General features: G+C 48.2%; 1 protein-coding gene across 3 annotated transcripts in view; it reads left to right on the forward strand.

Moving 5' to 3' along the window:
- Positions 1–25,942, forward strand: part of STARD8 (StAR related lipid transfer domain containing 8) — a 635,411-nt gene that overhangs the window by 551,252 nt on the left and 58,217 nt on the right. For all 3 annotated transcript variants that reach the window (XM_078640144.1, XM_078640145.1, XM_078640146.1), the window contains one exon: positions 18,726–18,807. In XM_078640144.1, the coding sequence (XP_078496270.1) occupies positions 18,726–18,807 (82 nt within the window). The remainder of the gene's footprint in view (positions 1–18,725; positions 18,808–25,942) is intronic.

Genomic DNA, 25,942 nt, shown 5'->3' on the forward strand with positions numbered 1-25,942 from the left:
ATAAACTTTATTCGGATTTTACAAATCCATAAAAGCAGTACAGGTAAAAAATCTTCAGTGAAATATAATTACAAATTACTTAAAAACAACAAAAAAGGAGTTTTGGAAATGTATACAGTACTATTATAGTTAAAGGTTTTTCCTGTGTCCATATATACATTTCAGAAAGTTAAGGACATGGTAACATGTGACTTCGGTATCCAAAAGCTGCAAGCTCAACATGGCTACTCGGCATTGTCTGAGACCCCAAGATTTTAAAAGAGTTAGTAACCAGAGTTTGCGATGTTCCTGATAAAATTTGCAGAACAGAACAGTATGAAGGGTGGTTTGGCCTGATATCCCATCGCATGGACATGGAAGTGGATTTGGGTCCCAAACGTTTGGCGTTGGGAAAGCTACCAGTTTATGAAATATGTTCAGTCTGAATCTTATCAGGAGAAATCGTTCGAAGGTACCAATGTCAAGGTTTAAATAGGGCTGCATTAAAAGGGTAGATTGAACCATTATTGCGTGCTGCACCGACTGTTTCCCAGCTTCTATTTGTAGTCTCAGATTGCCCAGATGGTCCAAGGCTCGTTTTTTTAAGTTATTTTTTGAGAGTTCTCCAATTTTTTCGGGGTTTAAATAATATTTTTCTATTCCAAGGTCAAAGAGAAAGGTCCGGATATAAGCCAGCCATTTAATTTTTAAGACATAGTCCAGAGACATTGCATCCGCCAGTATTGTTTTTGTGATGTCGTTTTTATCTGACGCCCAGATACGTCGCCAAAGGAGGAGTGGTTGAATTTTGGCAAGATCTTCGATGTATGGTGCCCCCAATTCTAAATGGCAGGCGTAAGTCGAGGAACTTTTGGGGGCGGATAAAAGGAATCTGAAAAACTTGTTTTCTGCAATTTGCAGAGAGGTGACATCCGTATGGCCCCATAGTCCTGCTCCATATAAAGCTGTAGATTGACACTTGGCTTTATATATGGTTATCAATTCCCTGGGCGGACGTTTTCCTAGTTTTTGTGTAAACGACACCAATGCGGCTAATGCTCTTTTAAAACAATGTTTTCTGGCTTCTACTGCTGGTTTCCAGGAGAGTTTATTATCTATCATGACTCCCAGATAGCAGTATTCATTTGTAGAATCTATTCTTTGGCTGTCAAGGTAGATGGAGTTTTGCTGTTTCCTCCCAACCCCAGCCTTCATTACGAAAGTCTTTTTTACGTTTATGTGAAGGTCAAGGGTTCTCATAAACTGCGAGTATCTATTAAGGGACCTTTGGAGTTCACGGGGGGTTTGTGCAAGGAGGACGGCGTCGTCCGCGTAGAGTAGGGCGGGGATCGGGCGATGTTTGGCCAGTGGAAGGTCACGGGCACCCTTCAGGAGCTCGACCTCCAAGTTGTTGGTGTAGAGGGAGAAAAGGAAGGGTGCCAGGACACATCCTTGTCTGACCCCACGCTCCACTCTAAAAGACGCCGTCAGTTCCCCCTTTGTCCCGTAGCGGACTCTTGCAGATGGATTGGAATAGAGTTCCCTTAAAAAGTTCAGGAGTGATGGATCTACCCCCATCTGTGCTAAAAGGGACCACAATTTTGTATGGGAGACGCAGTCGAAGGCCGCGGACAAATCTACGTAGGTCATATAAAGTTTTGCTTTCTTTGCATGCACATATTTTCCAAAGATTATCGATAAATTTAGGGCTTGTTCCACAGTACCTAGTCCTTTTCTAAATCCAAATTGAAGATCGGATAGGATGCCTCTCTCTTCCGCCCAGTCCTGAAGTCTTTCTAAAATCACTCTTCCTGCTATTTTTCCCAGTGAGTCCAGCAAAGAAATTGGGTGATAGCAGGCAGGGTCCATACGGTTACCTTTTTTAAATATCGGCACCATAATGGACCTTGTCCATGACTCCAGAATTCCTAATTTTGCCGTGGCAGTGCAGACCCTTGTTAAAATCGGTGCCCAAAGTTCTGTTTGATGTTTAAAAAAGTCTGCCGGGACTCCGTCCGGCCCTGGAGCTTTTCCTTTTTTGGTTGAGTTCAATGCCACAAGAATCTCGGAAATTTCAAAATTTATACCTATAGGGTATGGTAGGAATATTTTTTCCTCTTCTTCCGTCTCTTGGTCAGAGGTTGGTTTTTGGAAGATGCTGGTAAAGTGTGATACCCAAGTTGCAGCGTCTATAGCAGCTTCGATTTTTGGGCAAGTGTCGTCTGCCAAGAAAGGAGTTCTTATAATTCTCCAGAAGGCTTGAGAGTTATTTTCTTGGGCACTGGTGTGGAGTTCATGCCACAGCGCTTGCTTCAGTTCCTCTTTCCTCTTTTTCCTTATTTTATGGTATTCACTTCTGAGGGTGGCTATTGTACGGGAATCCCTTTCGTTTTTGTTTAAGGCTAGCTTCAATTTTGTATGAGCCTTCGTACACTCTTGGTTAAACCAGCCTTTGGCCCGGGATGGACCGAATTTTTGTTTTTTTGTGAGTAAAACCTTTAGTTTGTCCATAATTTGGGCAAAGTTATTTAGAAGCTCCGCGTCATTAGTTGCTATGTTCAAACAAATTTTAATTTGGGAATAGACTGATCTTATTAACTCTTTGGTAAGTTCCTCTGGGTTTATCCCTCCCCATTTTATTGAGTACCCGTTTACTTTATCCATATTGATATTTTCCTGGGTCAATGCATTGGCTATTATTACTGGAGAACATTGTTGATAGTTTAATGAGACTTCCAAGGTTAATATTGCATGGTCACTTTGAGGATTTGGTTTGACTTCAAAGTTTTTTATTCTTAGTTGTAAGGATGTTGATATAATTATGAAGTCTACCGTGGTTTTGTAGCCTCTTCCTATGTAAGTGGGTGCAAGTGAATTATCCCCATAGTCCCAGGTGTTTACTATCTGGAGATCCAGGTCGGATAGGAGATCATTCATTTGTCTACCCATTTTATTATGCAAAAAATGGGTGAGTGAGAGGCCATCTTCTGTCACCATGCCAGGACATTTTCTTTTTGGTTGGGTACAGGCGTGAAGATTGAAGTCGCCTGCCCATATTATTGCGGCCGGGCCTCTTTCTCCTTGTTTCATTCTGAGAGTAAATAATTTTTCGTGAAGATGGGCCAGGACTCCCTCAAAGTCCAGTTCATCCAGGTTGTTATAAAAATTAATGATAACTATTGACTCTTTTTTCTGAAGGAAAAGACCAAGGATCTGCAAATTAGGTGCCAGTTCTATAACCTTTATTTTAGCGTTTTGGATAGTGTTGGCTACGTATATGCACAGACCTCCCTTTGGTCTGCCTATGTGTCCCGACTGCGCGAGAGAGGAGTACGTTTTGTACCCCTGCAGGTGATGTTCTTGTAATGACCATGTCTCCTGTATGCATATTACTTGGTGATTATGCATGTGGTGCATGATTGTCCCATCCTCTATTTTTGTCCTTAAACCGGCGATGTTCCACGAGATCAGACTCAGGATTGTTGGACTGTCCCTTGAGCTTTTTACTCTTTTTGATTCATTAAGGATCTCTGGGGCTGGAGGAGTCTCTAGGTCTGGAGGGACTAATAGGGAGACCGTGGGTTCCAGTAGGTCTGTGTGGATTTGGGAGTGTTCTTGTGGTTGTGGTAGTCAATCGACGCACTCCAAAGCGCTATACCTATTTGCTAATTGAAGGCCATTCCAGCTATCCCAACGTGTGGGGTCACTGTACTTTCTCCAGTGTTCCTGTCCACTCCATTCGTCCCTGTCTCTGCCTTGGTAGTTAAGGCCTAGTGGGTTGGGCGGGGGAAACCGTCCTTGCCGCGGCTGCTGCCATGGGTGAGTGTTGTATTGCATGGAATGCTGGGGTTGCCACCACTGTTGGGTGGTATGATATGGGTATTGAGGAAGATGCGCTGGTGGGTGGGTCGCAGGGTGTATGGATTGAGGAAGTTGGATGGGGGGTTGCCACTGGAAAACTGATTGTTGTGAATTTTGTGGGAATCGTGGCATGTGTGGGTGCTGCTGGTGTTGATACATATTGTATTCAGTGGAGTTTATAGGCCCAGTGTTTAATGGGAGTACGGGAAAGGGGAAATTTTGCCTTGAGGATGGGGGTAGGAAATAGGACAAGGGTAGGGGATTTATTTGGGTGGCTGGTCCTCTGTTGGGTGAGTTGCAAATATAATTTGATGCCCCTATCTCCCTGAATTTGATGCTGATGACATCCCCCGCTATTGCCTTCGTGCTTCTACCAACCCAGTCTCCTCTGCGTGCAGAGAAGATGTCACCCCTGATGTGAGCGGGTAGGGGTTTATGGAGTTGGAGCCACTGTGCGCATTTGTTCCTCAGCTCTGCGAAGGTTTCTCTTACGCCCTCCTTCAGTGGGGGAACAGCTGTTAGCACCACCACGAAGGGAGAAGCTTCCGGGGGTAAGTTGATTATTTTGGGCTGAGACTGCTTGGTCTTCAGTTCCGGAGGTTTTTCTTGGGAGGGGGTTTCTGCTGGAATGGTGGTATTTCCTTTTTTTTGTCGGTTGTTTGTTTTAGTTTGGCCTGCTGGACCTATTTGTGTGGCAGAGGGGAGATCTACCGCCACCGGAATAATTTGGGAGGCATCTAGATTAGTCCCTTTTTTAGCTAGGGGTTGTGTTACTGCCGCTTTTCTGGTTGGTGAAGTGTGAGGCTTGTTTGTTATACCTGTTATTTGTTTGGGACTAGATGGTTTTTTTGGGAGTATTTCCTTTGCCCCCTGCGTTGGGGCGGGACCATTCCCGCTTGCCTTACAACTGCATTTGGTATTGATTAGTGACGTAAGTCTGTCCAACTTTGATATTAGGGGTTTGATCTGTGCTGTAATTTTGGCTTCGAGGTCTGATTTTAGGTCCATAACCATGTTTTCCACCCAACAGGGGATACCTGCCGAGGAGTTTGGGGTGGGCGTGATCAGGTTATGATTCTTTGTTTTTGTTTTAGGTTTTTCCTTGATAATTGGCGTAGCCTTAGGGAGGGTGGAGGTGTTTTTCCTTGATTTTGTTGGTTCTAGGGTCGTTACTGGATCAGGTAATAAGGGATTACTGATGGCACTCTGATCTAATTTTTCAGTCGGTGATTGGCAGGCTTCTAAGTCTGGGGTTGCTTCAAAGTCGACATATGATTGATCAGAGTCAGTTTGAGTTACGGATAAATCTACAGAATTTGGAACAGTCATTGTAGGAACGATGGTTAGTGGCAGTGGTAAAGAGCAATTGTTAGCAACCTGGTGAGCAGGGGAAATTGCGGTAGCAAGTGAGCCGAGCGAGGATCGTTTGGCCTGCATGAGGTCCAAGGAGACTCTTTACTCCAGTAGGATGATACTCTTATCAATGGTGTCGTTTACCCTGGATATGAAAAGGTCTATAGGACCGGTCACTTGTGTCACCAGTGTAGCTTTCTTAGACGTGCTTCTGGTTTTGGGACGCATCGTGATTCTCAGTGATGTGCTTCAGAAGTCGTGGGGGCCTGTGGAAACGAAGTAAAGTACAGGGTGACAGGGCCGGGGCCGTCCTCTGCCGTCCTCGAACGGCCTCAAACGGCCCTGTCTTTGCCCAGTCTTCGCCCGTGCTGCGTCCCGCGCTGCGGGAGTGAGATGTTATTAAGTAGGGAGCGTAAAGGGCAGGGGGCGGGCCAGCAGGGAGAGCGGACCGGAAGCTCTTCCTTGGTCTTGCAGGGACTTCTGGGAAATGAAGTCCCCGCACGCTCGCAGCCCCGCTGGTTCCTCGCGCCCCTTACCGCCTTGCTGCCGGCGTCCTCGCGTTGGTCCTTGGAGATGCTGCCTCTACCAGCACCCACCGGCGAAGCGGCACCCGCGAAGCGGGTGCGGCGAGAGGTGGGCTGGGGGGCCGGTGCGCTGCTGGGCTGATAGGTTACAGCGTGAGTGATACCTTCCGATTCAAAAATAAGTAAGTAGGTGTCCCACAGGGTAGAGGAAGAGGAGCGCTTTTAACTGGCTTTGATGGGCGGGGGGCGGGCCAGCAGGGAGAGCGGACTGGAAGCTCTTCCTTGGTCTTGCAGGGACTTCTGGGAAATGAAGTCCCCGCACGCTCGCAGCCCCGCTGGTTCCTCGCGCCCCTTACCGCCTTGCTGCCGGCGTCCTCGCGTTGGTCCTTGGAGATGCTGCCTCTACCAGCACCCACCGGCGAAGCGGCACCCGCGAAGCGGGTGCGGCGAGAGGTGGGCTGGGGGGCCGGTGCGCTGCTGGGCTGATAGGTTACAGCGTGAGTGATACCTTCCGATTCAAAAATAAGTAAGTAGGTGTCCCACAGGGTAGAGGAAGAGGAGCGCTTTTAACTGGCTTTGATGGGCGGGGGGCGGGCCAGCAGGGAGAGCGGACCGGAAGCTCTTCCTTGGTCTTGCAGGGACTTCTGGGAAATGAAGTCCCCGCACGCTCGCAGCCCCGCTGGTTCCTCGCGCCCCTTACCGCCTTGCTGCCGGCGTCCTCGCGTTGGTCCTTGGAGATGCTGCCTCTACCAGCACCCACCGGCGAGAGGTGGGCTGGGGGGCCGGTGCGCTGCTGGGCTGATAGGTTACAGCGTGAGTGATACCTTCCGATTCAAAAATAAGTAAGTAGGTGTCCCACAGGGTAGAGGAAGAGGAGCGCTTTTAACTGGCTTTGATGGGCGGGGGGCGGGCCAGCAGGGAGAGCGGACCGGAAGCTCTTCCTTGGTCTTGCAGGGACTTCTGGGAAATGAAGTCCCCGCACGCTCCCAGCCCCGCTGGTTCCTCGCGCCCCTTACCGCCTTGCTGCCGGCGTCCTCGCGTTGGTCCTTGGAGATGCTGCCTCTACCAGCACCCACCGGCGAAGCGGCACCCGCGAAGCGGGTGCGGCGAGAGGTGGGCTGGGGGGCCGGTGCGCTGCTGGGCTGATAGGTTACAGCGTGAGTGATACCTTCCGATTCAAAAATAAGTAAGTAGGTGTCCCACAGGGTAGAGGAAGAGGAGCGCTTTTAACTGGCTTTGATGGGCGGGGGGCGGGCCAGCAGGGAGAGCGGACCGGAAGCTCTTCCTTGGTCTTGCAGGGACTTCTGGGAAATGAAGTCCCCGCACGCTCGCAGCCCCGCTGGTTCCTCGCGCCCCTTACCGCCTTGCTGCCGGCGTCCTCGCGTTGGTCCTTGGAGATGCTGCCTCTACCAGCACCCACCGGCGAAGCGGCACCCGCGAAGCGGGTGCGGCGAGAGGTGGGCTGGGGGGCCGGTGCGCTGCTGGGCTGATAGGTTACAGCGTGAGTGATACCTTCCGATTCAAAAATAAGTAAGTAGGTGTACAAGAAGTAGATGATTCTTGTGAAAGGGTACATTAATTGTTTTTATGTGTGGATGACATGAGTAGTCCTGATGTAGTTTATTACAGTGGAGTGATGGAAAATAACATTACTACAGAGAATACTGACTAATTAGAAAAACCTCATTGCACTATTAGTTTAGATTTGAATGATGTCACGATGTTAGTTGATTCAGGTAGTTTATATACGCTACTGTCAAATTTGCTAACCCATTGTGCTTTGCACGCGTGGGTTCGGATCCCATCCTCGTCGCCAATGTAAAGATCTTCTCCACGCAAGATATGAAGAAAGTAGTCTTTATTGTAGAAGATAAAGAACTGTCAAATTTGCTAATCCATTGTGCTTTGCGCGCGTGGGTTCGGATCCTCGTCGCCAATGTAAAGATCTTCTCCACGCAAGATATGAAGAAAGTAGTCTTTTTATTGTAGAAGATAAGGAACAGGTACCTCCAGCTTCTTCCTCTATCTTCACAGCTCTAAGTCAGCTTCTTCAAACAACAACATTCTACCTTAGCAACAAGCCTACATTCTATATGTATGAAAACTCCACACTTATGTATTCTAGTGCCTGTAAATAAAATCCCTATGCAGAGCATTTGCCCATCACCTTCCTTTGTTTCTTGACCGATTGCTTTGGTAAAAACACCCTCTTTTCAGATTTCTCGCCCCGTTGGGCACTTTGGCGATGAAGGGTTCTTGATATTGTCTATCGCCGAAGCAGCTAAGGGGTTTTCTACTGCCAAATGACTTCCATGTTGTCCTTTTATGTTCTGCAACCCTGACAAGCGAATGCTACAATATCAACCCGAAGCATTCTGGGGTTTTGAACCCATGCTGTAATGGTAAAATCAAACTACAAGTCTCAGATCACAAGGGGTCTGAGGCTGGGAAGTCAGGACTGGCTGGAGGTGCTCTACATGATAAGGGCCTGCTTAACAACCTTGGGCACTGGCGAACATTGCTGTCTCCTCAGGGGCTTGAAGCTCTACATAAACTCTATTATCTTGTTGGGTCCAACCACTTGAGTGTGTTTCATGTGTTTGCAGAACTCTGATCTTAAAAGGGAGGCCACGTGCAGTCTCTGAACTGTGCAGACAACTTTGGAACTGAGACACTCACTCAATTTGACTAGTTCTCTGTAAATTTCCTGTACAGCTCTCATGGACAACCGTAACCCGGGCCAAGTGTCGCGAATACGGCTATTGCTTGTTAGGAGTTCGGCCTTCACACCCTTCCCCTGTCACCACACTGGTCTTCCGTGGGAGAATTGTTGTTTACCGCTGACAGCCCATCTGTCGTTTCCATGGCCGGCTCCCAGGGCCTTCAACCTTGGCTCGGCTCTGAAAGGGAAGGCCGAGAACAATGGCGGGAAACGGGGCATCATGGCCGAGCGCGAGGCCAGCGATTGTCTGACGCCGAGACTTCCATATCCCCTCATAGCGAGAATTCTGCACAGCGAGGGAAGGGGCGCTTTTTTTACTCCCTGACTTCTTCAATCATCTCCCCTCCGGCCTTGACCATGCATTGATGGCAACAAGGAGTGAAGACGCCATATTGGAGATTTGGATAAGCTCATTTTGGCTTCTTGGGGACCTTTAGGACGAAGCCTCATTAAAACTGTCCCCGGCGCATAAGTTCTCTTTTTCAGGTTCTACAAGCTGCCTTGCAAGGCCTTGTTGTCTTTGTATTGCATAAAGGTATCCCATGAAGCACAGGCACTTTTATACACTAAGCGGAGAAGCGTGGCTCAATGGTTAGAGCGGCAGTCCCTGATGCAGAGGTTTGGCCCGGGACCAGGGTTCAATAACCGCCTCGGCAGTTCTTGGACTCAATTTCCCTGGACCTGATAATTCTCGCCTCGGTGCCTAGTCTAATCATGGGTCCCACTCAGCAACTCTCGGCAATAGCTTGCTTAATCTCCACAACGGCCCCAACAGCGCTGGATGCCTGGCTTCACCTTGGGGGTGTCCAGGAGTGGACATTTCACATGGAAAAGCCAGGATGGGTTCCACAGCGGTATGAATACAGCGCTACGAGACCTCTGGGTAGAAGTGCGCTATATAAATACAAACACACAAACACAAACTAAGCGCAACCCCGTAAACAAGGGGACAGTGCACCTCATCAGAAAAAAGTGCCACAACTTGCACTTATACTGAAGTCCCAGCAGTGCATGCGCAGAAGACGGCACAGTAACGGAGGAAGAGGTGTACGCGCCGCACTGCGACTGCATGCTTCTGGTTGCCTCAGAAGGTTAGATCAATTCCAAAGTGCAGGCCCCATTCAAAGTCCAAAGAGAGAGGTGCTGCTGAGCAGACAGGGAGCACAGCCCTGCCACCCTGAGGTATGTTCAGCTGCACACCATCCTCCATCTAAAAATGGGAAGATCTATCTCCACAAATGAATTCCAAGATGGCAGTGCATGCTAAGTGTCCGGCACCTGTCGGGAGTGGGACATGTGCCCCATCCAACTGGGTCCTCAGTCTGTGCTCAGCCATCTGTGGGAGGTTCAGTGGCAGGAAAGTGAAGCAGACAGTGTGTTAGAGTGGTGCTAATATCCAAGTTGTCAGTGCTACTGGGCATTGGCATCTACTAATCACCCGTTCTGTCATGACCTGCCTTTTCGTGGGACTTGCAACAGTCATTGCAGGGCAGATAACCACTCTTAATGGATCTGTGCAGTTATTTTAGCATTTTTTATTCAATAATACATAAATAAACGATAGATTAGGCACAGTCCAAGACTAGTCTTAAATGAAAAGATCATATGAGGAGGGATTCAAGAATTGAAACCTAGAGGAGAAAAGGAGAGGTGCATAACTGTTAGATACTCATAACAAAAAGGGGAGAGAGAGAAGGAAGTGGATTCGATCTCCCTGGTCAGTATATCATAAACAAAGTAGAATCCACTGAAGAGTTACCGTGGTCCCTACAATGGTGGGGAGCACTTAGTGTTTTTAAAATACCCCTCACACACCAAAAGGACCCTTGGTGTCATGCTTCATCATTGGGGTCTTCGCACCCCTCTACGGGATGCGGCGTGCTACTACCTACGACTACGCGGAGCACTTATACACAGACTATGTGTGGTGTGTGTAGGGTGGTGGTTTGTCAGTGAGTAGTGGGGTTTGGAATGTGATAGGTGATGATTAAAAAATACCTGGCTCGTGGGGTAGAATTTTTTTTTAATATGCCCCCGGGCTGGTATTGTTAAAAGGGTTTTGGTGTGAGGTTACCTATGTATAGTGATGTACATTAACCTCGCTTGTGCGTCAACATGTTTCGGAGTCTAAATTTCTTCAGGACGGGGTTGCACAAATCCCCACCGTAGTCACATATGTTAAAAAAGTGTATTATACAGAAAAGTGAACTTAAGGGTATATTTGTACCTAATTCACAATATTTTTCGTAGTCTTTCGCCCAATAGGCGTTGCTGTAAGAAAAGACTTAATAATAGAGCTTGATAAGCATCATGAGCCTTCTTGCATTATGGGGGTTGAATCGGGCCACTATGCAACGATTGCTGCTTGTTGTGTCAGTCTCCCTCTCCTCGACGCGGCTCCCCTGGACTGTTAGAGACATTGCAGTTGTAGACTATTTCTAAAACAAGATCATAAGTCTGGTTGGGAGGACTCGAGACAGTAAGAAATATTGTTTTGTGAATGCACGAGGCAGCAAAAGTGGTGGAGAAAGAGTAAATGAACAATACCGTATTGTGCAATGGTTAATCTGAGGACCAAGGGCACTCGGGAAAGTGGGTAGATCTGGCATGCCTTACCGACTGCCTAATTATGTGTGTCTGTGTATAGTCCTGTGTTCATGAGGGAAGAGTAGGCCACTCTGTGTTGCTAGAGGAATGTAAGAGGCATTCATCACATCCCTGGAAGTTTGGTGGTACTAGCACACAGTAACTCGACGGCCATTTTGTTTTTATTCTATTCATAAAAATAGAAGAAAGACAACAAAGGGTTCATCACCCGCAGTCACGATCACTTTCCTGTAAGGTTGTGGTCCTTCCAGATTGTAAAGTGGCTGTCTGGCCTGTGTGGCTATCTCCTATAAAACGGGCATCCCTTGTCACGCGATTACATGTCATAAGAGTGGGCTTCACTGAAATTGTGAGTACCAGCTGTAGGAGTTACCATGAGGATATGCAGCAGGGCTGCCTACTGTGAGAAGGGGCTGAGTGCGTAACTGCTTTACAACGGCTGTCACCAATGAAGAGTGGTACTTTCTATAAGAGAAGGTATACCACCCGAATGTCGACTTTTAAATATCGCGCTACCGCAATATTGTAGCCAGACTATTGACTGCCAAAATATTGTGACAATAAATATATACAGGTTAGTTGTCACTGGTTGTATTTATGTCTATATATGTATCTTGACGATATTTCGGCAGTCGGTATACCAGCTGCTGGACTTTGGTAGCGCCATGTGTTTGTGCGCGATAGAACACCCATAAGAAAACGCTCTGATCCTTGCCCTGAGTGGGCATCCGTGTGGACAGAGGTTTCTGCTGTTGGCTCCTGCATCATAACTATCTGTACTATTGTGGTGATGTAGGTGAGAGCACGTAGCCACACTCTGATGTTTGGTGGCAGAGGCGGCCTTAGGCATGTGCAAGCTGTGCACCTGCACAGGGCCACCAAACCCCAGGGGCCACCACGCCAATATATATCCTTAATATAATAATCCTCTGAGGATGGATACATATTTGCGTGGCGGCCCCTGGCAGGGATTTGGCGGCCTACGGCTCTGTTCCACTTCCAAACACCCTGACCCCCCCACCCCCTCCCTCTTCACTGGCCTCCGCGCTCCGCCCCTCCCGGACCCCCTCTTCCGGGGCCCCTTACCTACGCTCCCTGCCCAGGGCCGCCATGAGCCTAGAGCCACCCCTGTTGGTGGGATGTGGTCCTTGTTCTAGATCTAGGATCAAGGTCAGTTTTGGGTGGGACTGGGATATCAAATAGCAGTTGTGCATCGGTTCATGATTGTATCATAAATAGCGCTCCCGGTTTTATGGTATTTTGTTTTTTACATGTCCTTCTGTATGTATCCATATTTATTTTTTGGCTATCGTGCTTGTATTTATCCACGTTTGTTTTGAGAATAAATGGTACATTTCCACATTTATTTAACTGACAAGCATGCACTCATACTTCAATACCTGTCGCGGTTTAGAAAATTAAGCTGACAAATATAACAAATCACTACTCCCACAGGTAAATATTAGCTTTATGTACAAATGTATGCTAACATATGCTGTATTTAAGGAAATCTCATCCTGTTTTTAACTCCTCCTGCTTGTAGCTTCTCATCTGTTGGCCTGGAATGTATGTGGGCAGAATGGAGATTTACTCACAAGAATCACAATTTTCTGCTTTTAAACATTCATACAGACAGAAAACATATTTTCTGTTCGTATTTATCTGTACAAATCTGTGAAAACTAGGAGCCTTAATCATAAAGCCGTTTGCAAATTAATATCTATTCATGAAGCAAACTTGCCTTGTCTCTTCCTCTTTGATACCAAGTTGAGTGGAGTGATCAAATGGGGTGGAACTCTGAAGTGCCTTCCTTCGTACCTCTAGGAGCTATGTTGCTGCACCAATCCTGGAACAGTGAAACAGTAGGAAACGGATCCGCATACTCAGAAGGCCTGCAGCTGCTCGCCTTCCAAATTGTGCTCCAGAAATTCCCGGTACACTGCAAGCCCCAGTCTGGAAACATTGTGTCCCGGTGACATAGAGTTATAAAAAGCCACCACCAATATGGAAAGTGTAAGGTCCATGAGCAGTAAGCAAGCACGCGTGTGATCAATATAGGACCAGTGCATTATACGGATGGGTGCACTGTGTCATTGACTTCACATCATTGCTTTGGTGACGTGACAAGTTAATTTCTTATGCATACCTGGTCACACCAGAGGCTCTCAGCCCCCTCCTGATGAATGCAACTCTTTCCGGCAGACTCAGCAACTAGACGTGTTAGCTTTGCCAATGCTCGTATAATATGAAACGCCTGTGCATTCCTTCCCTGGTGCTGGCCCCCACAAGCATTATATATATATACTAGCAGCCCGTCCCGACGTTCTTCGGGTATGAAATAGAATGTGTGTATTTGGCAAGGGCAATTTATTTTAAAATCTCGCGGTAGACAACATTTTTTGTTTCATTAGAATAGGGACGGAGAAGGCCCAGCTGCAGCCCTGGTTGATGTTAGCAGGCGAGTGTAATTGGTGTAGTGATCCGCCGCCTGAGCCCGGCTACAGTCCTGGTTGATGTTAGCAGGCGCGTGTAATGTCGTTGAATGAGAGAGTTATCAGCCGCGGGTAAATCCGTTTAACCACTTGAATGCTATGGGAATTCCCCTGCTGTGCTGGGATTCCGGGATCCTCATGCATTCATGACGAGCTGGGCTCGTCATCAGTGTAGCAGCAGGCTACTTCATGACGAGCCCAGCTCGTCATGAGCGTGGAAGGGGTTAATGAGAGAGCTGAGTGACAGCGAGTAGGAGAGGCTGCAGTAATTGTCCCCGCAGACACGCTCATTTGCGTGTTCCCCCACTTGAGGCCCAGATGCAGGCCTGTTTGATGTTAGCAGGCGCCTGTTCCCCCGCTTGAGGCCCAGCTGCAGCCCTGGTTGATGTTATCAGGCGCGTGTAATTAGTGTACTGATCCGCCGCTTGAGCCCGGCTAGAGCCCTAGTTGATGGTAGCAGGCGCGTGTAATTTCGTTGAATGAGAGAGTTCAGTAACAGCGCGCAGGAGAGGCTGCAGTAACGTTACTTACCAGGCCTCCAGGTGAACGCGTTTGTCACGCCCCCAGCACACGGCCACAGCAGACGATCTTCTGATTAATGTACGACCCACATGACATGAAGGGCGGAACGTAGCACATGCCCCCAGCGTTTCTCACGCCCCCAGCTTGCCCCTTGATGCGGCGCAATTGCGTTAACATGGCATGAAGGCTGGACACATGCCCCCAGCGTTTCTCACGCCCCCAGCGTGTCACGCCTCCAGCGTGCCCCTTGATGCTGCGCAGCAACGTAATTGGCGCTTGTCTGTACGACTCACATGGCGTGAAGGGCGGACACACGCCCCCAGAGTTTGTCACGCCCCCCAGCACACGCCCACAGCCCACGATGTGATGGCCGTACCACACGCCCCCAGCGTTAGTCACGCCCCCAGCCTACGCCCAAAGCACAACGCAGACACGCCCACAAGGGACTACTTTGCTGGCACAGTTCTTTTACGTTTTAAATGTATAGAGGAGTTGGCCTAACGGCTAAGACACGCGACCTCGGACCTGGGGATCTGGGTTCGATTCTTGGTAACGACGCCAAACATCCTGTGATTCTGGGCAAATCACTTAATCACCCCGTGCCTAACAAAAATGAATGTGTGTCCTCATGTAACGTAACTGGTGCTATGTAAAGCGCTCTGATACCTGATTCAGTTCGGGTCAAGTTCGCGCTATATAAAACTGCAAAAAAAAAAAATATGGTGGCCGTGTGCATAGCCTATGTCTTTCTGCTGCAACTGCCCTTTACAACGCTGTATTGGGTGTTGTGATTGGTGCTGTGGTTACTGAGATTACCCGCCTCAAAGGTTTGGGCTCTCTCTTTATAATATTAGTATGGATATATATATATATATATCTCTATATATATATAGAGATATATATATAGATATATAGATAGATAGATAGATAGATAGATAGATAGATAGATAGATAGATATATCTATAGCTAAAGCTATAGAGCTATATAGATACCGAAAACATAATTGTTCCTTGTCCGTCTCTAGTGTAAATGTGCTAATTTGGCAGAATTGATGCTTCTTCAACTTGAAAACCAGGTTGCTTTTGCACTTGACCAAAAATGTCTGTGATTCAGAGCTAATCACATGCTTGTTTCCAATTGCTTTTAGATATTCTGTTAAAAAAAGATGCACAGTGCACTGCATAGTACTGTCAATTACATGCTATTATTCACACTCCATCATACACTGATTATGGCAATCCTTTTCTAGCCAGACCCTGCATACCAAATTATTCTATGTGCATGTCCCCATGTTCAGATGCTTATGATGCAAGAAATCTTTTTTTAGTAAAGTGCTTAGATATTTTTCGGATCCAGATTCATTCCATAAATCAAATATGTACACTAACTGAGCACCACTGGAATCTTCCTCACTCTTTCAGACTCTGGCCTGGTCCTGACCACTTGCCTGGCCCCTACACTGCACATCTGGGAGACATGCAGGCGCTGGATGAGTGGACATGAGAGAGACGTCTTTGTCTTCCATTGGCTGCCATTCGAACAATTAACAATTAGCTTGAACCGCGGAACAAGCAAATCATTTTTAAAACAAATATGCAAACAATTGATGGAGCTGCCAAACATGGGGATAACTTCCTACACCATAATGTAATTCAGGCCACTTTCAAATGTGGTCAAAGAATTAGACATTCACCCAAACCTGAAACACTCCCTCGGTTGACTCACCTTTCTAGTCCTTTTGTGTACAAGAGCATTAGTCTGATCATGACCGCACACTGACCCACTTGCTCTATAGCTCTGCAAGGACATTTTGTAGACTCACGTGTTGACCTATCATTAGCTTCAAGTGTCTGCCTTGGCCTAAAGTCCCTCATAGACACCGGTATGAACCTAAACCTACCACCAAAGCTCTTGCGTTGGATTAAACTTCACTACAGGACACCTTTATGCACCTAGGCTGAACTCCAGGTTGTATGCCTGGCCCCAGCCATAGCAGTAAGACACACGTGTTTGTCTACCTTCTACATGTACTCATGAACGAACCTTAAAATTGGAGCTCATTTGTTTTCTTAATCTTTAGTTCAAGCACATGTCTTGGTCTAAAGTTAACTCCAGGACTTATGTGCTAGACTAACCTTTAGTTCCTGGACTCGTGTGTTGCACCAACCTTTAGCTCCTGGACTCGTGTGTTGGACCAACCTTTAGCTCCTCAACTTGTGTGTTGGAACAGCCTTTAGCTCCTAGAATTGTGTGTTGGACCAACCTTTAGCTCCTGGACTCATGTGTTGGAACAACCTTTAGCTCCTAGACTTGTGTGTTTGACCAACCTTTAGCTCCTGGACTCGCGTGTTGGATCAACCTTTAGCTTCTGGACTCATGTGTTGGACCAACCTTTAGCTCCTCGACTTGTGTGTTGAACCAACATTTAGCTCCTTGACTTGTCTGTTGGACCAACCTTTAGCTCCTGGACTCATGTGTTAGATCAACCTTCAGCTCCTGGACTCATGTGTTGGACTAACCTTTAGCTCCTGGACTCATATTGAACCTAAGGTTAGCTGCATGTCTTTTTTTGGCCTATCCTTTAGCTCTGACACTCATGTTTGTTGGACTTGATTGGCTGACTTTAACTGCAGGTCTTCTTTTGGCTCAGTCTTAGCTAAAGGGTTTAGATTAGTCTAAACTTAGCTGCAGAATATGTAATTATAATTGCATTTGTATACCACGTACTACCCCTCATGGGGCATCAAAGCGCTTTTTGGCGAGCAGCATGCTATTCCGTTACCCAAAAAGGATTATTGTTGAATAAGTATAGGGAAATATGAAAATGTATTTGAGCAGTGGATATGTGAGTCTTATTTGTGTTGAGAAATGATAGTGGAGGGATAGAAGAGGGAAGGTTTTGCATTAATATAGCGCTTGGTACCCCTGATGGGACATCAAAGTGTTTTTCGTCGAGGGGCATGCTACTTCGGAACTCAAACAGGATTAGTGGTGAATTTGCATAGGGAAATATGAAATTAATTTGAGTGGTGGACATGTGAGTCTGTTACCTGGATTGAAAAGGATAGTGCAGGGATAGAAGAGGGAAGGGTCGAGAAAGTGTTTATTTGGTGCTCATAGCAGTAGGAGGGGGTTTGGGATGAGTAGAGGGAGGTGGAGGGGGAAGAGTCAGAGGGAAGGGTTTAGAGAGGCTTGTTTGGGAGATCAGAATAGTAAGAGAGGTTTGAGTTGACGCAAGGAGTGGTAGAGGAGGGAAGAGCCTAGTAAGGGTTATTTTGGGGATCAAAGTAGAATGGGGTTTGGGATGAGTCAGACAGTCGCGATAGAGGATACATTGAGAGGGGTATAGGGTGAGATATAGGGTAGTTCTTTGGAGAGAGTAGCAGTTCTGTATGTGGAGAAGTGTGGCTCACTGGTTAGAGCAGGCAGACCCTGAAGAGAGGTCAGACCCGGGACCAGGGTTCAATTCCCGACGCGGCAGGGTCTTGAGCTCAAATGTCCATGGACTCGATAATTCTCGCTTCGGTGCCTGACCTAATCATGGGTTCACACTCTGCAACTCTGGGCATTAAGCTTGCTTAATCTCCACAACGCCCCCCCTGCGGCGGGATGCCTGGCTTTCACCTTGGGGATGCCCTGTAGGGGCTATCTCACAGGGAAAAGCCAGGACGGGTTCCCAAGGCAAGCGCGGAGATACCCCTTCGGGGGTCGATTCAGGCGCTATATAAGAAACATAATAATAATAATATGTCACATTAACTGCAGGACCTGTGCTGGCCAAATCCTGACCTCTGGCACTCATGCGTTGTCCCACCCGTACGCAGCTGTGTAACTTGTTAGAGTAACCCCAGCTGTAGGACTTGATTCACTAAACTTAGCTGCAGGATGTGTGTTTGCGTAAAATGTCGCTCTGGTTCCTGTGTGAGTTGGCCTCACCTTAATGAAGCTATAGGCTTGCTTAGGTAACCTTAGCTGCAGCATTCTAGTTGTGGTGTTTGAGTAACCCTAGCTGTAGGACTTGTGCTGGCCTAACCTTTAGTACCGGTAATTCTGGGTTGTCCTCTCTCAGCTGCATATGGTTTTAGAAGTTATTTCACTAACCTCAGCTGTAGGACTTGTCTTGTTTGACTAACCCTAGCGGCTGGACTATAGTTGGCCTAGCCTTGATGAATCTGTTGGCTTGCTTAGCTAAGCTTAGCTAAGCTTATATGCAGCACTTTAGTTGTGTTATTTGTGTAATCTTAGCTGTAGGACTTGTTCTGGTCTAACCTTCACCTGCTTTTCGAGTGAGATAACTTCCTAGGCAATTTCAATCAGTCAATGCATATATCGGGACATGAATCAGGGAAAAGTAAACAACAACAATCATGTAAAAGGCATAGTAATTTTTAATTATATTTAAAAAGACAAATTTGAAATTGCCTAAGAAGTTATCTCACTCGAATTGTGTTTCCCTGTCCTAGGAATTGAAATATATTCATTTTTTCAGGGGGTCCTTGTTTTTTCACATCTAACCTTCACCTGCGACACACATGGTTTGTCCCCACCTTAGCTGGACTTGCCAGTAGGAGTTGCTTGAGTGACATCAGCTATAGGACTTGTTTGACTAACATTACCTGCAGGACTTCTGTTGGCCTAATCTTCCCTCCCTTTCTCTTCTGCAGAATCTCGGTTCCCCCTCGACATCGACTCCGTGAAGAAGGACCACAGCTTCCTGGACCAGGACGCCCTCAAATCCCTCTGCAGGTAAGGGCACTTCCGGCAGGGGAGGGCACTTCCGGCAGGGAAGAGCACTACCGGCAGGAGCACTGCTTGTATCAGAAGTGAACTCTGTGTGTCTGTACTTATCCATGGGGAACTGGGGCACCGTCTTAGCCTTACACAGCTCACTCACGGGCTGAGCATCCCCTGGGGAACTGGGGCACGATCATTGCCTCACAGTCACACAGCTCACTCATGGGCCCAGCATCACACCCGACATGTCAGAGGCGAAGGAATAACACTGAACCTGCAAGGGAAAGAAAATTACAGCCTTCACACAATGTCCTAGAATTTCCAGCTGCTTTTCATTTTACGTTGCATTTTAATAATCCTCAGACTTATCACGAGGGTGCAACTTCGGGTGTTCTCTAGTAAATTACCAAATGTACTTTTTTATTGGATAAGGAATAAAAGATGTGCACCTTTTATTCTTTAGACTGCACAGCTATTTGGAAATACACCCTCTCAGATACTCCATCCAGGTTCTTGTAAGGGTCTCGTGTCTGGGAGGGGACGGGCAGCATTTGCCCCCCCCCCTCCCCACCCCCCTGCAGAGGGATGCTACGTCTGGAGCAGTCACTCAGGGGCCTGTAAGTGGGGGCGGTGCAGGGACCTTCAAATACCGGTTTCCTCTCAGGAATGCAGAGGGGTTCTTGGAAAACAAGAGTGCGCCGGTGCTGGTCTTTGGTCAGCGCCACGTTTGAGTGATGCGTGTTATTACAACAGCTGCTTTTAAAGGCCCCTTTTGAAGCTTCTAGTGAGAGCCGTGATTGGGGCAGGTATGGACTGGAAGAGGGTGTGAGGCGGGCAGAGGAGGGGGCGTCACCTGGAACAGGGGCAGGCGCGTGTGCAGACTGCTGGGAAGGTACCACCTGGAGCAGTCATGTGTGTAGGTCATTTAAACACGCAAGGGGACTTTGTCCGCCCGCCATCCTATCGGACAACGTGACCGCCCGCCATAAGGGCGGGGGTCCCGTGGGGGGTATTCGGATGCGCCTGCCACAGTGGCGGGCGCATCCTGCATTTTTAACAGTGTGGCGGGCGGTGCTCTCAGCACCGCCCGCCACAATGCTAAAAATGCTTGTTGTGCATGTGCATGCACAACGTGGCAGGCACCGAGCTTTGCCTGCCATGTTGTGCATGCACATGTAGGGGGGTGCCATTGGTACCCCCCATGTGCCTCCCCCACGCCCCCCACCATCCCGGGGGCCCGCAACGGGCCTCCAAACAGAAAGACCGCATGCTTTTCCGTGGCGGCGTTGTATGGTTGGCGGTGTCTCGCAGACACCGCCACCATAGAAAAGCACTTTTTCCGCCGGTCGACTTTATGACCGGCGAAAATGCGGCGGACGGACTTTCCATCCGCCGCGGACACCCCAGCCATCCTAATGTGGCAGGGGGTCATTTTGTTGAGTATGGCGGGCGGATTGCCGCCGCCATGCTAATGGGCCCCGCAGTGTGCCGCAGTGCAGGCAAATATCTACTGTAACCAGTGCTTTTGGTAGAGGTGTGCGATACATTACAGAGGTTTGAAGCAGGCACCTGACAGAGCGCAGGCGTGGATCTCCTAGCAGTTCCAAAGCAAGCAGGCGACAGTGCGCAGCCCTGGATATCCTAGGTGGTGTGGAGCAGGCATCTGACAGAGTGCAGGCATGGGTCTTCTAGACGTGCTGGAGCAGGCACATGACAAAGTGGAGGTCTGGAACTCCTAGATGATCCAGAGCAGGCAGGTGACAGAGAGCAGTCCTGGATATCCTAGATGTGCTGAGCAGGCATATGACAGAGTGCAGGCATGGATATCCAAGATGTGCCGGAGCAGGCACATGACTGAGTGCAGGCCTGGATCTCCAAGATGTGCTGGAGCAGGCATGTGGCAGAGTGCAGACCTGGAACGTGTAGATGTGCCGGTGCAGGCATAGGACAGATTGCAGGCCTGGATCTCCAAGATGTGGTGAAGCAGGCATATGACAGAGTGCAGGCTTGGATCTCCAAGATGTGCTGAGCAGGCATATGACAGATTGCAGGCCTGGATCTCCTAGATGTGGTGAAGCAGGCATATGACAGAGAGCATGCATGGATCTCCAAGATGTGCTGAGCAAGCATATGACAGAGTTCAGGCCTGGATCTCCTAGATGTGCTGAGCAGGCATGCAGCAGAGTGCAGTCCTGGATCTTCAAGATGTGCTGAGCAGGCATATGACAGAGTGCAGGCCTGGATCTCCTAGATGTGCTGAGCAGGCATATGACAGAGAGCAGGCATGGATCTTCAAGATGTGCTGAGCAGGCATATGACAGAGAGCAGGCATAGATCTCTTAGATGTGCTGGAGCAGGCATGCTGCAGAGTGCAGTCCTGGATCTCCTAGATGTGCAGGAGCAGGCATACAACAGAGATCAGGCCTGGATCTCCAAGATGTGCTGAGCAGGCATATGACAGAGTGCAGGCCTGGATCTCCAAGATGTGCTGAGCAGGCATATGGCAGAGTGCAGGCCTGGATCTCCTAGATGTGCCGGAGCAGGCATATGACAGAGTGCAGTCCTGGATCTCCTAGATGTGATGAGCAGGCATATGACAGAGTGCAGGCCTGGATCTCCTAGATGTGCCAGAGCAGGCATATGACAGAGTGCAGGCCTGGATCTCCTAGATGTGCTGAGCAGGCATATGACAGAGTGCAGGCCTGGATCTCCTAGATGTGCCGGAGCAGGCATATGACAGAGTGCAGGCCTGGATCTCCTAGATGTGCCGGACCAGGCATATGACAGAGTGCAGGCCTGGATCTCCTAGATGTGCTGAGCAGGCATGCATCAGAGTGCAGTACTGGATCTTCAAGATGTGCTGAGCAGGCATATGACAGATTGCAGGCCTGGATCTCCAAGACGTGCTGAGCAGGCATATAACAGAGAGCAGGCATGGATCTCCAAGATGTGCTGGAGCAGGCATGTGGCAGAGTGCAGACCTGGAACGTGTAGATGTGCCGGTGCAGGCATAGGACAGATTGCAGGCCTGGATCTCCAAGATGTGGTGAAGCAGGCATATGACAGAGTGCAGGCTTGGATCTCCAAGATGTGCTGAGCAGGCATATGACAGATTGCAGGCCTGGATCTCCTAGATGTGGTGAAGCAGGCATATGACAGAGACCAGGCATGGATCTCCAAGATGTGCTGAGCAAGCATATGACAGAGTTCAGGCCTGGATCTCCTAGATGTGCTGAGCAGGCATGCAGCAGAGTGCAGTCCTGGATCTTCAAGATGTGCTGAGCAGGCATATGACAGAGTGCAGGCCTGGATCTCCTAGATGTGCTGAGCAGGCATATGACAGAGAGCAGGCATGGATCTTCAAGATGTGCTGAGCAGGCATATGACAGAGAGCAGGCATAGATCTCTTAGATGTGCTGGAGCAGGCATGCTGCAGAGTGCAGTCCTGGATCTCCTAGATGTGCAGGAGCAGGCATACAACAGAGATCAGGCCTGGATCTCCAAGATGTGCTGAGCAGGCATATGACAGAGTGCAGGCCTGGATCTCCAAGATGTGCTGAGCAGGCATATGGCAGAGTGCAGGCCTGGATCTCCTAGATGTGCCGGAGCAGGCATATGACAGAGTGCAGTCCTGGATCTCCTAGATGTGCTGAGCAGGCATATGACAGAGTGCAGGCCTGGATCTCCTAGATGTGCCAGAGCAGGCATATGACAGAGTGCAGGCCTGGATCTCCTAGATGTGCTGAGCAGGCATATGACAGAGTGCAGGCCTGGATCTCCTAGATGTGCCGGAGCAGGCATATGACAGAGTGCAGGCCTGGATCTCCTAGATGTGCCGGACCAGGCATATGACAGAGTGCAGGCCTGGATCTCCTAGATGTGCTGAGCAGGCATGCATCAGAGTGCAGTACTGGATCTTCAAGATGTGCTGAGCAGGCATATGACAGATTGCAGGCCTGGATCTCCAAGACGTGCTGAGCAGGCATATGACAGAGAGCAGGCATGGATCTCTTAGATGTGCCGGAGCAGGCATGCTGCAGAGTGCAGTCCTGGATCTCCTAGATGTGCAGGCGCAGGCATACAACAGAGATCAGGCCTGGATCTCCAAGATGTGCTGGAGCAGGCATATGACAGAGTGCAGGCCTGACTCTCCTGTTGGATTTGGAGCAAGCTAGTGACAGAGTGCAGGCAAGGCTGTCCTAGCAGGGTTGAAAGAGACATGTGGCAGGTTTGCGGCAATTAACTCCTGAAAATAATGGAGCAGGAATGTGACAGAGTACAGGCAAGGCGTAGTAGTGTTGGAGCAGGCATATGCCCAAGATCAAGAAAGGGCCTCCTTGAAGAATTGGAGCAGGCAACTGGCAAAGTGCAGCCAAGAAACTCCTAAAGGGATTGACCCTGGCATATGGGAGTGGGTGGAGGGACCTCTCGTTGGTGTCAGTGCAGCCACGTGGCAGTACGCAAGCAGAAAGCTGCAGGAGGTGTAGGAAGAGGCGCAAGCTTTTAAGCTTCCAGGCTTCCTACTTTACCTTTTTTCGCATCTGATTTGCACGTAGACATCCAGAGGCATGCTGTTCGAAGGAGCAAAAGTGTATGGAGTTGTGTGTTTTCAGGTGGGCATACAACTTAAACTCTCATCGAGGGCACAGTCACCCTGGGCTTGGCTCTGATGGTCAAGACCACACAGGGAGAGGTAGACTCTTTTTATGGCCACAGAAACCCAGAGCCTGGCTCTCCTTGTCGGCTTTGACTTTGCTGTTGGCCTCTGCCTGGCACCATGAGAATCTTTCTGGGCTTTAAAGGCTCCTGTGGTTGTTTGGGCATCAGAAGAAAGATTGGAAGCTTTTGAAAACATTTCTGCCAGAGCTTCAGAGGGACCTGCCGGAAAAAGTATCCAACCAGCAATTCCACTCCGTCGGATTACATTTCAGCTCCGTCCAAGCATTGGGACTTGGAAAAATTTCAGTGAGAAATCGCCAAAGCTACAGTGATCTATCTGCTTCAAATATCAGGACTTTGGTTCCATGACAACTCCTACAATTTCAGTAGTGACCCCCTCGGGGAGGCGTTTTCTCTTTAAAAAGTGACAAAGTTCCTTTCTGCGTTGGAACTTTGGAGAAATGTCAACACTTTTCTTCAAAATGTCCCTTTTCTGAACTTGGAAACTGTTTTGAACTTTTTGACTTCCATACTTTTCACTGGAACCAATCCATTTATATCTGACAAGGGTGCTACCGTGGTGAGCCTCTAATCGCACCTTCGTTCCATTCCAGTGCTTAATTTGTAAAAAAAAAAAAAACAAAAAAAAAACCATGCTTGTCCACTTGCACCATCCATTGCCCCCGCCATGCTGCAATGATATTAACAACACAACTACTAACCATAACACTACTACAAGTGTGATAATTCGGACTATTCCAGGTCCCCCAAGGCTATAAGAATGGCTGGGCTGGAAACAAATAGTCATTTTTATCTCTATTTACTTAATAACTAACTGTTGTGGTCGATCTCTAGATTAACAAGACAGTGTCACTATGTCGCATGACTGCCACAAGTGCCGGCGTGGACAATTAAGTTCTGGTGCCTAGTACCAGAAACCACAGGCTCAAATTAAGCACTGCCTCTGCCACTTCCATAGACACCTCATTGGCATGTTGTGTTTTTTGGCATTATTTCTTCGTGAAACTTTAAAAATCCATTGGTTCCAAATATTGGATTTCTTTGTTTTGGGGTCATTTTGTTTATTACATTTTACTCTATTTTTCTAGTCCTGTTGTGGATATTTATAGTGTGATATTTTGACTTTATTACAGTTTTGATACTGCATAAATAGTTTACACATTGCTCTAAGTTAAACCTGTCTGCCCTGTGCCATGGCTCCTAAGGTTTTAAACTCATGGTAATTTAGTGACTTCAAGTGTTCATCCCAGAAAATACGTTTTATTATTCCGTGAGATGGGCAATCGCTCATCCTAAGTGATAATCCACTTTCTTACAGATAGAGAGACACACAACCAGACTCTTTTTGTGGGGAGCTAAATCTAGGCCAGCATGAACACCTGTCTGGAGGGACCTGTGTCTAGGCTCTCTTTGTAGTCACTGACATGCAGAGCTGGGTTTTCTTTCTGGCTAGAGACACCCAGAGCCAGGCCTTCTCTGTGAGCAAAGACACCTTCAGTAGGTTTTGCAGCGTGAATCTTTTCTGGATTCACATGCTGTGCATTATTCCGCCATCTAGTGGTTGGGTCCGGAATTGAGCAATGCTCTCCTTGTGTGCATAGTACTGCATATGATCACAAAGACTGTGTCAGCTGTACTAACTCCGCTCCTAAACAAGGTCATCACCTCCGGCGAATTCCCCACAAATTGGAAAAAAGCCTGTATCCGCCCCATCCTTAAGAAGGACACATTGGACCCTGCCGAACTTAAACACTACCGGCCTATATCTTGCCTGCCCCTTCCAGCCAAAATCCTGGAGAAAGCTATGAATAATGAAATGGTGAGATGCGTAGACTCTAACAAGCTACTGGATCCATCACAACATGGGTTTCGACCTTGTTACTCAACTGAGTCCGCCCTGATAATGGCAACGGAAAACATACGAAGGACAATGGATGAAGGCGGCAGAACGGCCCTGATTCTATTGGACCTCACAGCGGCTTTCGACACCGTGAATCATCCTGTCCTTATAAGCAGATTGAGAACTCTTGGCTTTACCGGCACCGCGCTGACTCTTTTAAAATCTTTCTTGGATTCTCGAATTCAGCAGGTGCACTGGGACGGTCTACAATCCGATGAATTCACCCTGCCGGGTGGGGTTCCCCAGGGCTCTGCACTATCACCTACACTATTTAATTTGTATGTCACTCCTCTTGCCGCTCTAATCCAAGCTCATGGCCTACAATTAGTGTCGTACGCAGACGACACTCAAATTGTAGTGTCAATATCCCAATCAATCGATGCAACAGCCGAGCGCTTTAAAACTTGCCTCATTAGTGTAAAAAATTGGATGAGCGGAAATTTTCTAAAATTAAACACGGATAAAACCAAGATAATCGAGTTCGGCCAAAAACCTTCCATTTGGAGTGACCTTTGGTGGCCCCAAGAGGCGGGCTCTTGTCCTAACCCTGCAGATAAGGTTAGGAAC

This window comes from Lissotriton helveticus, chromosome 4_2, assembly GCF_964261635.1.
Source record: "Lissotriton helveticus chromosome 4_2, aLisHel1.1, whole genome shotgun sequence".
Taxonomy (NCBI): Eukaryota; Metazoa; Chordata; class Amphibia; order Caudata; family Salamandridae; genus Lissotriton; species Lissotriton helveticus.